At 40.0% G+C, this 14,321-nt stretch overlaps 1 protein-coding gene across 1 annotated transcript in view; it reads left to right on the top strand.

Moving 5' to 3' along the window:
* The window catches only part of CYRIA (CYFIP related Rac1 interactor A), a 58,663-nt gene extending 53,252 nt beyond the window's left edge, over positions 1 to 5,411 (top strand). The window contains exon 11 of the mRNA XM_045549065.1: positions 1,939 to 5,411. Coding sequence (XP_045405021.1) covers positions 1,939 to 2,002 — 64 coding nt within the window. The 3' untranslated portion in view covers positions 2,003 to 5,411. The remainder of the gene's footprint in view (positions 1 to 1,938) is intronic.
* Positions 5,412 to 14,321: the final 8,910 nt, after the last annotated feature.

Genomic DNA, 14,321 nt, shown 5'->3' with positions numbered 1-14,321 from the left:
GAGGTCAGCACCATTTTTATCATCCTCTTTTGGATGGATAAAATAATAGAGAAGGCAAATCATTTGTCAAAAGTCACCCAGTAAATGGGCAAGCTAGGACCTAAACCCGGGGCTGGGTGACCCCACAGGTCATGGACCTAATTCTCCGCCACACTGATTTGTGGTCGCTGGGAACTCCCCAGAGCAAGAGACTTCCAGGGTCTCACGCCCCTTTCACCAGTGGTCCCCAAGCCTGAGTGCATGTGAGGGTTATGTGGGCAGCTTTTGAAAACACTCTGACCTAGACCAAGTGGATCCAGTCTCTGGGCTTGGGGCTGGGGCAGCCACTTTGTGTTTGTTTGTTCAAAAGCTCCCCAGGTGCTTCACACGTGCATTAGTCAGAACTGAGAATCCACTGTCTGGATGCCTAAATATCTGGCCAGCTGTGCCGTGTGCCAGCTCCTCACTGCTAACAAGCTATGCACAAGCAGCAGCCCACTCCCCACGGGTGCATGTGTTCGGTTCACTTTAGAGGGGGATTCTTATTCTTTGACTGTGACACATCTACATGGATCTGTTGAATCATACTGCTGTGTAAATCATCCCAGCACTGGACTGCAGTCTGGAAGATTTACGGTCCCTCTTGTCTTATTCATGTTTGATTTCCCTCAGTTCCACTCAGTGCTGTGGATGCAGTAAGTGTTTAATAAATATAAGTGGAACGGATCAATAATCGTCTGCCTGTGTGCAACATTCATGTTTGATACTCCACTTACAATCACATTCTCTCACTTAATCATCACAAGTCAGAGAGGGAAGGTTCATCTCTCGTCTCCATTTAATAAATGAAGAAACTGAGACACACATGAAATGAACAAACTAGACACTGAGGTTGATGCCATTTTGCTGAGTTGCTAAGTCATCATCCTTCGAAACAAATGTATTACTAACTTAAGAGCCTTACATAGTGTATGGGTAAACCATCAGTGCCCACGTCACACCAGGCTGGCTTTCTACATACTGTAAGAGCACTATGACTTCTGAATTTTTTTGAACTTACCAGCTTCATTCAGTCAAGCTAAGCACTGTGTTAGGTTGTGGGTCTCCTCTGAGTGGTTGGAATTTGTGTCTTCTGAAGACACTGTGATGAAGTTGGAAGAGCACAGGCTTACGAGGTAGCCAGATCTAGGTTTGAATCAGAAATCACAAGTTGTTCAATCAAGTCTTGAATCGTTACTTAGTGATCTGTAGTGGGTCGTTTAACCTCTCCGAATCTCAGTGTTCTCATCTGTAAAATGAAGGCAGTGACTTTGCCTTCAAAGAGTTATTATGAGCGAGATGAAAACGTACACAGGATGCCTAGGACATGGTCAAGGTTCTACTACATGTTTATTCCTCCTTTTTCCTTTCTTTGCCTGAACCATTTCTCCACCAGGTTAATGGGAGGCTGCAGATTACACAACTTTTGTTGGTTGTTTACCTGCATTTCTGCCCCCTTGTGGTGGCAAAGAGGTTAAGTGTTGTCATGAAAGCAGAGAGAAATAAACATTCAAATTTGGGAGAATGTTGCTTTGCAAATCCCTATTTTGAAATTCGTGACTCAGTAGAGTCGCCTCAATCAAAATGGTCCAGATTCTGCACTCGGTCATGTGAAGTCTACCTCCCTGGAAAAGGAGATGGCTTCTACTTTCTCTGTGTAATTATTTGATTCAGTTTAAAAAAAATCTACTTGTTTTATTAACCTAATACAGAATTCCTTTGGAAGGAAGAATGAAATATTCAGTCCGTCTGAGAATACTGTGAGCATTGAAGTGTGGCTCTTTGTCTAAAGAACTGAGCCCACATTTGATTTATAAATATCAATTGTTTTCCAAGGTAAAGATGGGCCGGTGAGTCTTTATTGAAGCTTTCGCAGAGCGCTGTTTGCACGCTAACCTCTGTCATTCTCTCCCCATCCAGGTTCACTACAAAGCACTTGAATGATGAATCGACTTCCAAACAGATTCGAGCAATGCTTCAGTAGAGCTCTGCTCCAAGAAGAGGATCTATGTGCTGACCTCAGAAGATGTATATGTTTACATAATTTAATACAGATTGATGTTAATACTTGCGTATTTACATAACCGTTTCCTTCTTGTCACTGAAATATATGGACCTTAATTTGTATCCTGACTGACTCGACCCAGCAGAGCATAAATTGACTTGAGAGCCTTATCTTTGATGTCTGAAACGAAACCCCCTTCTCCAAAGGCAAAATTTGGAGACTTTGATCTTTGCTACCGGAGTCCTGTAGTGACACCTGTAACAATCAGAAATTCCTAATAGTTTGTGGTAGTGTTTTAATTCTAGATGTGTTATCTCTTGGGAAGTATAGTTTATAGAAACACAAAGTATTTGATTTCCTGTGTCGGCTCAGCTACAAGAAACACAACTGTTATCCTGACAGAGGGAGAGAGGAATCCAAGAAAAGAAAAATGCATGTGGAGAGGCAAACCCAAGTGTTTTGAATTCAGCACATCCCCTCTCTGTCCTCAGACTGCAAACCACATGTGCAACTTTTCTGTTTGCACGTGTTTTATTAATCAGCATATTCCCTTTCTGTCTGGATTTATACCCTCTAACATTCCCTTTTAATTTTGCAAGAGGAAAACCACGTGTATTTTCGTCAGTTAGTGGGAGAGCATCAGGAATAGATAGGTGTGCTATTGCAGCTGGACAGATGAAGGTGGTTGTCTTGGAGGTGGGGGACAGGTTAGAGGAAGGGCACCCAGGCAACAGGACAGCCATCTGTCTGCTTCAACTCTCTGCCTACAGGGACAAGGAAATGGAACTCTGGCTTTGAAATTATAGGTAAGTTTGCCAACTATCCATGTGCCTGTGCTGAGTACACAGCCCCTCCTACTAGGAGCCCTGTTCTCTGTAGACCATTCAATGGGAACAGAGGTCTCAGGCACCTCATTAGTTACCAGAAAACTGGGGGAATGTAGAGGGAAAAAGAATCCATGTGTTCTGGTTCCCTGGTATTTAAAAGACAGCTGTTCCGTGACCCCACTGCTAGATCATTGCACTGTAAAAGCTCTGGTCTGAGTACCTGGATTTAGTCCTAGCCCTACTAATGACTTGTAGTGTGATTGTGGGAAATTTGTGTAAGCTCTCTGAATCTCAACTTCCTCATCTATAAAATGGGCAATTAAAACAGACAATCTTCAACAACCCAGTAAGGCTTGGAGCTGATAAAATGACTGACTCCGCCCATCTTCCTTAGTAAGTATAGTCCACTAAACATTGCCCCACCTTGTGTTGTTGATTAACAATATTAAAAGACCTGCAGCAATTATGAATGTAGATCAGAGCTTAGAATAGAATCTTGAAAATCTTCTATTCTGACCTCCAGAATAGAAGGGGAAATGGGACTAGAGGATGTAGTCACACAGGATGGCTCCCACGTGGGACTAGAACCCAGGGTGCTTCACTCTTAACTCCATGCTCTTCCTTTTTACCAAGTGGCCTGTGAACACATACTATGGGATGGGATTCCACCCTTGTACATAAATCTGCAATTGGCCTATATTGTTAGTTGCCTATTTTCACTAGAAGGAAAGAGTCACCCAGACAGTTAGTAAATGATAATCCTGGAAGCTGGAACTGGGAACACCAGGATTTGGCATCATTTGCAACATCCCAGAAATGAGCTGTAAGATACCATTGCTTTCTGGACTTGAGTGGCCAACTGAAATCCCCTTGGGTCCTCGAAGAAAAGGGGACAAATAGTTGTTTTGTTTTGTTTAAACAAAGAAATGTAGTCAAGTGGCAGGAAAGATTCCCTATATCTAAGCATCAGTCAACAGAGAAAAGAAAGGCTCTTTTCCTTGGAGATTTTCAAGCTCAAGAAGTGCAGCTGCATGGGTGGAGGTTCTCATCAGAACAGAAATATGTTAGGTGGCCTTCAGGTCCTTTTCAAACCTAGGGATTTTAACACCCTGGAGGAAGCCAGAAAAGGGGGTAACACCAGGCAAGCAAAGCTACTAAATATTTAGCTTAGGAACTGTTCTATTTGGCAGCCCTGTGTTATGCTTGAGCAACAATTGTCAAGACTAGAAATATAGAAGCACACAATATTTGTCATCATTGGTTCCATTTTCCTCCTTTAGCAAGTGAGGAGGTTAAGGCTTGAAGAGAGGAAGAGTTTGCCAACCAGCACAGGGCTCACAGGGCTCAAGTCATGTGTCTGTACCATGGCTGCCTCTCGGCTGGCTAAGTGAGAAAATATCCGGGATTATCGGTCAAGTTGTTAAATATATTTATCTCAGAGTAAACAGTTAAGCACAGTTATAATTTTAAAGTAGGCATTCTGTCCAGTGGGACCAAACATACAGGAGGGGCTGCTGGCCTGCCCCAGTCTTGCCAGGCCACCTTGTCTCAAAGCCAAGACTTAGCAGTACGTGGATGCTTAAAGCCCAGGGTTGGAACTGTCGCCTCTGATTATGGAGAGGACAAGTTAACTGAATGTCTGTGATCACTAACAGGTGATGGGCCTTGGGTCCACTCCAGAGCTACTGTGGGAGACAAATTCTTTTAACAGACTGTCCACCAGGCATCAGGAGTCCTTGAACAATCACGGGTTGTTTTTTCTTGTGCTGCATGCACACGTGTCCAAGACTTATGGGTGGTTTGGGGGAAATGCTAGCAACAGTGTCAATGTTAATGTTAACTATATTTCATATTTGAGGTCTGATAGTTTTTAAATAAAGTGTTTTCCATAACTCAGATATTTATTTGGGGGCAAACAACAAAGTGAAAATTATGTTTCTCAGTTATCTTGCTCCTTTGGCATTATAACTCTGTTCTCAGAAACCTTTCATGCGCCACTAGGAATTAGTAGTAAAAAACAAGTAGAAATGGATATTTTAAGTTGTGCTAATCCTTTAGGACTGCAGTGTTAAGAACCAGAAAGAAAGGTTTGCATATTACCTTTTATCCATTAATTAATATCATGCTTCATCAACATTTGCTCCTAGTCATCACCGTTATATCAAATCATTAATGGTAACCTGAGGTTTTTGATGCATCATCACATTTAAGTAAAAATAATTTCCTGCTTTTCCAAAAAAAAAAAGTCTACTCAATCTTAGGATCCAATTGTGCAGTAGAATTCAGAAACATCTCATTCAATGTCACACCCTGGACAGCTGGATTTTTTTAAATGTTAATAATAAACATTGGAATTTTATCTTAAAGAACCCAGAACCATGGAACCCAGTTTTCCCAGTACATCTATAAAGGCTGTTGCATACCGGAAGCTGTTTTAAAGTTGTTATATGTTGTTTGCTGAAGTCATTGTAATTTTTTTTTTTTTTGCCTGCTTTGCCTCTTTTTGTACAGAAGTTTTGAGTGTGAAATGAAAATTAAAGTTTGGTACATATATTTAAAAATACCCCTCTACTTTATATGATGTTCAAGGTTGAGTGGGTGACAAACATACAATGATTAGTCCACATAGATATTTACTAAATACCTGCTCTGAGGAAATTACACCAGCTGCCCTTCGCCTCTGTAAACCTCCATTTCTTCAAATAGAACATATAATACTCAAAATGTGCTACTGTTGGTACCAAGTGTCTCTTACTCATTTTAGCAAGGACCCTTCATTATAAAAAAGGCAGAAAAGGAAAAGAGACATATTGATATCTAGAAATGCATGAGACCTACTTGTCCAGGAATGCTAAGATACCCTAATAAATATTCTTTTATTTTCTTTTGAGTGCAGTGGCACTTTATAGATTTGGCAAGATCAGCAAATAACTTATTCCACATAAGTACGTTTTTCTGACAATGTAAGCACTAAAACAACTCTTAACTATTCATCATTGAGGATTTTCTAGAGAATTACTTTTAATCCATGCAGTTTTGAAGCTGATCACCTGAGACCTAATTGTGTTTGGTCTCAATGGGACAGAATCCCCAAGAAAGACCTTCCAGTGATGCCCTGTGCAAAGGGCACAGTCATTAGGATTACTTGGGGCACAAAGGGAAATGAATAGAAATGAGAATTTTTCTGTAAATTGTCAAATGGACAAATTTAAATGGACAAAACTCCAAAGGATAGAGAAGGAAAGGGGCCTCTGAAGAGTGTGTACGTGTCCCTAATTAAATGAGTGTTGAGAGTCAAAAGACATGAAAATGAAGAGGAGAGTATGTGTGTCGTTATCAAGAATAAAATAGCTTGTAAGGAACTGAGGGATGTGTGACTCAGAATACCCTTCTTACTGGCCAGAAAGTTGGCTGTTATTTATTTAGGGTTCTCTTGAAAGGATGGGAATGAGGAGCTTAGCTGAACCACACTCCTGAAACCTAGGGAATATTTGCAATCTGTATTCACACCTGATTTCACACTTTGGCTTATCAATGAGTAGGTAGAATTTCTAGGTGTTTGCTATTTGAAAGGTCTGTATTATATCTGGCCATCACAACTTAAGTGACTGGTTAAATAATATTGATTGACAATTGATTTAAACTATTCAAATGCATTAAATATTAATATATTAATCTATCAATACTCAAATGCTGGTGGAGATTAGTCTGAAACTATGATGAGCTCATCTGCATGGTACCTCTTACAGAGTAAATAAAGGGAGGTCTTTGCCATCTGCTTCAGCTCAAAAGTCAAACTCCAAAAGGAGCTTTTCTGCCCTGGTCCCATTAAGTTCTCAAGGTTGTGACTTTGGTTCTGTAGCTCTTCCCCTGCCTGTTTCTCTTACACAAAAATCTGGAAATCCCAGATCTGTTGGAAATGGATGCCCTGAAAATGCCCTGTGCAAAATATCTCCTTCAGAATGCTGTTTGAAATTGTGCTATGTACAATTTTAGATATATTTCAGAACTTAGTTTGAAAAGAGTGTTTTCAGGGGACAGTTTCTGAAAACTTACTTGAAAAATTCTTTTCTCTATGAAATCTTCCAATTTTCCCCATCAAATCTCACACTTCCAGATTCTTCTTCCTCTCAGCCTGCATTTTTATTTTAAAATTTCCCTTGTTTGTACCATAACAGGCTTTATTTCAAGTTGAGAACTATATTTTATGAACCATTCCTAAGCCACCCAAGTGCTAAGCTTGTCAGTGCTGTGATTTGAGAACCAGAAGTTTTAAGAGTCTCCTTACACCTTTTAGAACATGTCTCTAGAAGATGTCAAAAGTATTTGGTAGAGGCTATCAAATTATTTTCTTCCAAATGTCAATATATTTGAAAAGGATATTTCTTCCTTTTGTATGAGAGAAAAAATACAATCACTGTGGGGAAGGGTACAGAAGTGGTGGTGTTATATGTGAATATGGATGAGGAGGATGAGCTACACTGTGCACAGAAAAGGTAGAAGGCTCTAGGCTGAACCAGGTGAGTATTTACTATCTCCCAAATGCATTTCCACTCACATGATTCTGCCATTAATGCACAGCCTCTTCCTCTCAGTCTATCTGAATTCCACCTGTACACCCTGGTCATTGTCTACTCCCTCCATGAAGCTTCTCCTAACTACCCCAGCCCCTACTAATCCTCTCTCTTCTGGGTCCCTCATGCATTTCATTTATCTAAACTAGGTATAGCCACTTTATAATACTTGAAATGTGTGTCTGTTTTCTCACCAGATTTTGAGTTTTTCGGGGCACAGAATGTGTCCCTTAGAAGACTGGGCTCAATATAGGCTAGTGGCCAATAGAAGCTGCCTACAAAAGGGAAACTTCAGGGTCCTGAAACCTGGTGTGCTGAAATGAAACTCTGACAGTTAATTTCTACAGCTCACCAGCAGTCCACAGTAATAAATTATCTGCTCCCGTAGCTGGTCAGTTTTATTCCTGAAGGAAATATTTACCTACCTCTCAGGATGATTTTAACCTCTGTGGACACACAGAACTTCCAATTTGTGGCTGATCTGCGACGAGTGCAGATGAGAAATCAGGCTCTTGTCTTGATCAAAAGTCGGAGTCAGCAAGTCCTGGTAAGGGCATGTAGCCAACATGCTAGTCAAATGACATCTTGGGATGTTAGCGTGGACAAGGCCGCTACTCTGTCAGAGAGCAGAGTTTGACACACTCAGAGGGAGAAGGGCACCAGTAGCAGAGTTTCAGATTAAACAGACAAATCAATTCAGCACCTTGGATAGCGATCTAGGCATCTTGCCCTAACACTGCACAGCCATTTATCCTTGCCTCTATAAGCCCTATTGGTGGATTAAACTTTGTCTCTAGAACTCTGGTTATCAAAGATAATATGTTCCTTCCAATAATGAAGTAATTAGGTAGCTGGAAAAGCATTTTTATTCTTCCTGGGACTTCTGAATGTCGCACAGGATGGGCAAAAAGTGGTTTTGGAAATGCCCAAGAATCTTCTTGAGTATTCATATTCATGGTGTTTTTAGATTCAAACCAAAGTCATACAAATAGCTCTTCCTTCTTTTTTAGCTCCACACCTCCAGTCCTAACATGTATTCTTTCTAAATATCTCTCAAAATATATCAACTTCTCCTAGTCGGTTTTTTTTATTTCCTCCAATGATCATCTCTTCCCTAAAAGATCACCTGGCCGTTTACTGTTCCTCTTCCAATCCATTCTCCACACAGCTAACCTTTCTATGACATACATCTGACCATATTTGTGTCTTTAGCAAGTTTTCTGAAATACATTGTCAGAGACATTAATTGGTGTTCAGTGAGGGGGTGTGAGGAGAGAAGATGTCAGTTTTCAAGTATTTGTGAAACAAGGCTAAAGAGTCCATTTTATTTACTTATTTTTTACTACCATATTTTTTATACATTGTAAATCTCCGTGGGAGGGTAGACCATATGATATATCAATTCTGAAATGTATTTGTCTGCAGACTCTTTTATATTTCACAGAACATCTATAATTTCTTATGGACATTAGCATTCTGCAGAAAGACTACTAAATCAAACCTAACGGCTGGAGATGCAAGGCCTTCTGTGAGATAAACTGTGCTTAGTTCTCCTATCTCACTTACTTTCCACCAAACATGAATCCCATTTTCACATGCTATGAGACTGTTCACAGTTCTTTAACATATCATCTATTTTTTTTCATATTTATAGGTTTCTAATAGTGTTGCCTCTTCTGCCTGAAATTTTATTTCTTCTCATCTGCCTTATGAAATTCTATTCATCCTTTGAGAAATTGCCCAAATGTTTCTTCTTCTTTGAACCTTTCCATGCCCAGCCCAAAGTTATTTACTCTTTCCTATGTGTCCCACCATATATATAATATATAGTATTTTAATGTTGTATTAAAGGTGAGTGATATTGGAGAATTAAACACATAAAGAAATAAACACATAGATGCAAAACATTATGATAAACATCCCATCCATATACATAATATATAATATTTAATATTATATTTCTTAAAATATAATATTAATATAATATATTAAAATATAATATTTATTTAATCTTATATATGGATGTCCAGCATAGTATTTTTTACTTATGTGTTTATTTATAGCTTGCTCACTGGACAATGGATTCCTTAAAGTCAGCATCTTTATCTAATTTATCTCTCTAATCTCTCTGGTCACATCACCTAATGGGATGCATGACACTCAATACATGCTCAGGGCGTATTTAAATGCATTTCCTCCTCTCACTTAGACCTGAAGCCCAGGCCATCCCTCCACCCCAAGCAGGGTGACCTCATATGCTTTTGCACAAATGTAGTTCTGCCTGCTATTCTTTTTCTGGTGGCATCTTCAGTTTGCCAAGGACTCGAGCTTAGAACCACTATGTGTGGTTCAAAATAGATGCCATGGCAATAATGGCTGTAGTCTGCCTCTTGCTCTACTCCCCGAGCCTGCTTTTAATCTTGCACTAAGAGGGAGCTCAGTGTTTCACAAGGCAGACAATTCTAGGGCATATAGAATAGTATTACCATCTTGCAAGAAATAGAAGAATAGTTCTGTACTTTATTCTTATTTAACAGATGGCAAATAATTGTCCATATTTATTTGACTAAGTGTTTCCTCATGTAAAACTGGAATGCATTAGCAATTTCCTGAAAATGTATTGTCTTTTTTCCTCTTATTACAAATAATAACACTGATCTGACAGAGTGACTTCTTATCTAGGTAGAAGCAATAACCCTGTAAGAGAATTATATTTGTAATATTATATGATGAGCGGGGAAAACTTGATCACCTCTCTTTAATTAACACACATGTAATTTTGTTCTTTGGTTTCAATATAAATTGTTATTATACCTTATTCCACTTCTGAAAAGTCATTCCCAAAAGATTTTGGATAGTCCCTTACTATGATAAAGCCAGCATAAAATTAATTGTGGCAAGTAAAAAACATACACTTAGAAAAACAGAAAGGGGAGCTAAGTAGAGTATATATAGAACATCTAAAAATATTTAAGACAGATGATGGATTAACACTGCTACTGGTAATGGGGGATCTTATGTAACATAAGATGTTACAGATGGTAGGAATTATGGATATGAAAGGTCTCACTTTGACAGACTTTGCTAGTGTTTTTAATAAATGTCCCATTCTAGCCTTAGACAGAGTTAGGTTGTTTGAGAAACAGCCATACATGGCATGTTGACTTAAACTACCTGTTATTAACTCATCTTGTAGCCTCAAGATAGCAAGGCTGTATGTGCAGAATTATTGTTTTCTGTGCACCATTTTCTCAGAGGGTTGTCAAATTAGCATCTCTGAATTCCTGCAGTTGTTGGTGAAGATCGTTGATCCAGGATAAAAGGAGGAAGCTCTCTCAGTGGAAACATCCTTCATTTCTTCTCCTGACCTCAGTCCCTTGTGCATTCACTGTGTGGTTACTGAGTTACTGATACTCCATATAAGATCATGTGCTGATTGCCAAGAACATGGTTATGAAAGTTAGAGGATTTACATGCTAGTTGGTTGGGAGGACAAAAGTAGGTTCAATGGTTCAATATGATAATGATTATACTAGAGATAAACACAAAGTCATGTAATAGGAAGGATATGGGAAACCTAACCTAGCCTGGGTCAGGTTGAGGGGAAGTCAAAGAATTTGCCCAGGCTGTGGCAGCTGAGCTAAGCTTTGAAGAAGCCAGGAAAACGTCCAAAGCGGGGAGGATGAGGGGTGACTGTTTCAGACAGAGGTAGCAGCATGTGCAAAAACAGTCCTCAGGGCTGGAGCACATTGTCTATTATGTTTTGTATTATGAGAGGTGGGAAGAGGGTATATGGTGGGAACCCAGTGAGAGGTGAAGCTGGACTATCTGGTAAAAGGATATATAAGGGTGACAGAAAGACATGAAAAGATGTTAAACTGAAAAGTGACAGTCAAGTTTATGCCTTCAGTGATTATTTTGGCCATTAGGTTGGAGGGTGACTTGGAAAATATGGCTTGGAGAGAGGAAAACAGCAGTTGAGAATAAGAGAATAATTAAATAAAATACTTATATAGCATGTATCACAAGTTAGACCCAGGATGTGAATTATGTATATTAACCTCTCTATGCGAACCCTACTATCTAATAAATCCCATTTTCACAGAAGAGGAAATTGAGATACTGGTAAAGATTCTCTGCTTGACCAAACCCTACTTGGCTCCTTGTGAACTCTCTGTTCACCTAGCTCTGACTTTGGACTTCCGTGTTCGTCTCTGCATTGTTTGATGCTAGCAAGAATCCTGCCAGGTCAGTTTAATCAGAACTCCAACCCTCGATTTCTCATCACCTTCGATATCTAATCAGATTCCTTATCCTCTATCATCCCTGGGGTGATGTCTGGTCACCCTGGGCTGCCTTCAGCAAGAATTCTGTTAGGTTTCACCATAATCCGCCTCCCCCAGTAATTTTCTATCTACTGACACCCACCCTGCACCTCAACTACAAATCCCCACCTGTCCCTGCTGCATTCAGAGTGAGTCCAACTTTCTTCTGCCTACTGCGGTAGTTCTCCTCCAGGAATAAATTCAGCCTTATCATCTTCAACAACTGTCACTGAATATGATTTTTTAACAGCATGAAGACGGTAAGTAGGTTCTCCAAGTTCTCAGAGCTGTAAGTGGCAGATCTGGGATTCTAAAGCGGGCAGCTGAGCTCCAGAGCATGTGATCCCAACCACTGAGCTGTAGAAAACTGAATTTTTATGGGCATCCACTCAATGTAGACAGCGTGTTACCCACTTGGCATACATTATCCGAATTACTCCTCACAGCAATGCATGGGGGTAGGTAATCATATTATCTCATTTTACAGATGAGGAAAGGGAGGTGCAGGGAGGTTGGTTACGTTTCCTAAGGGAGTTCAACATGAGTTCAGAATGGGGATTTGGACCCTTCATAATTGCACAGTGGTTCTAATTACAGAAGCTGAAACTTACCTGATATTAAATGGTCATAGAGATTAGAAATTGAAGGATCCAAAATGAATGAAAATAAGTGTGCCACGATCAGAATCTCTTTGCGTCCTTTGATGTGACTGGACTTGCCCATTTCCTTGACTGGAGTCTTCCTCACTAGATTCTGAGCCTTTTAAAGAAAGAGACTCCGATTTGTTTATCTGTATATTCCAAGAAACAAAATATTAAAGAATTTGAGATAAGGACATTAATTAATGCTTCTCAACCTGGGAATGGTCTAACATAGCCCAAGAGGTCTCCGAACAAGAAAAGAAAGTGTATCTGCCTGTTAAGGATGCTACAGGGCAGACTCACCGAGAAAATGTTGGACCTATGCCACCCAGGATAGTAGCCACCAAGTGCATATGGCTAACTAAATTTAAATGAGGTAAAATTAAGTGGAATTCTAAATTCAATTGCTCCATCATACAAGCAAGTGAGATTTCAAATGCTCACTAGCCACAAGTCGTGGCTGCTCTAGTGGACAACACAGACAGAGAGCATTTCCATCACACCAGAAAATTCTGCTCAAGAGCCTTGCAAAGTTCCCCTTGAAATGTCTGTGTTAAAAATCCCCTGAACAGCTTCCTGCAAAGCAGATTTCTGGGTCCTGTTCCAGCCCTGCTGATCAGAATTTCTTTGCAGAGAGCCAAGGAATTTGCATTTTTGATATTCATCTATATGATTTCTCTTAAGAAACGCTGGCCTAGATCTTTGATTTTTAACATTTTTGTCTAAAAATGCCTTTCTTCAAACAAAATCTTACCTAGAGTTCCAGCAGGTAAAACAAAGAGAAATAGAAGTGGTTGAAGTGGTGGGGTGATGGGCTTGGATCCCTAACTAACTGCCCAATCTCCACGGAACACGAGAGAGCAAAGACATGGAACTTCACGTTTTGAAAACTATTGGTCCAGAGGTTATGGGAACTTCCCAGCAGCTCCGAGATTCTAACTCCTTAAAGAATGGGAAAATTGATGATGTAAAGATGCAGCTATCGGAGCCACCTCCCTAGAGCCCAGGATCTATAAACTGGACTTGGAAACTGGGGTCATATTTTGAACACGGGCGTCTGAACAACTAATGTGCAAAGGTTTAGTGGTAGACGTGTCCCACAGTAAGCCAGGCTCCGTGGCGACTCGTCCTGGTGTTGCTGGTGGTGTATAAAACTATCACCTCAATAAGGTGCAGGTTTGCACCTTAGAAGAAAAGAGAATCCTTTACATCTGGACATACTGGCTGGGTAGCAGGTCACACCCCCCAAGGTCAGAGTAATGCCTCTTGCTGCGTTGCTGAGGTTGGCCCACCTTCCTGTGGGAGCCAACATTATTGCATCCCTCTCGAGCAAGCCCTGGGCTGGGACTTTTGCTGGTTAATGAAGTAATGTTTCTAAACTTACTTTGCAATCTGTGAGGGATTATTGCCACACAGTAACAGGGGAGGCAGGCATCAGATCCTCCTCATTCTTACACCCTAGGCTCCGCTTAACACAGAGTCATTGGCAGCTACACTGAGCAACTCATCCAAATATGTTAGATAATGTCTATAATGCCACCATTATAGCAATCGCTTTGTAGATGAAGTCTTTTATCCTTAGTAAAATGCAAGTGTTTTTGGCATAGAGTGCTTTTTCCTCTGGGTGTGCCATGGTTGTGCCATGGTTGAACACTGGAGTAGATGATCATCAATGCATGCAATGAAATTTATTGAATTTCATCCTTTGTTCTGGATCCTTCCAGCTCTGGCATTCAATAGCATGCATATCATATTAAGCTAACGTGAGAGCACTGAATGAATGAATGAACAAAACAAAGAAATAATGTTATTCTTTTAAGCTATTTCTTATTTTCAGGGTTTCATTTGTAAACTACAAGGCATACCGTATTTACTTAATCTATCAGAATGACACTTCATTAAATTAAGAAATTTTAATTAACTAATGAAGA

This window comes from Lemur catta, chromosome 4 (assembly GCF_020740605.2).
Source record: "Lemur catta isolate mLemCat1 chromosome 4, mLemCat1.pri, whole genome shotgun sequence".
Taxonomy (NCBI): domain Eukaryota; kingdom Metazoa; phylum Chordata; class Mammalia; order Primates; family Lemuridae; genus Lemur; species Lemur catta.
This window is presented reverse-complemented; position numbering and strand designations above follow the sequence as displayed.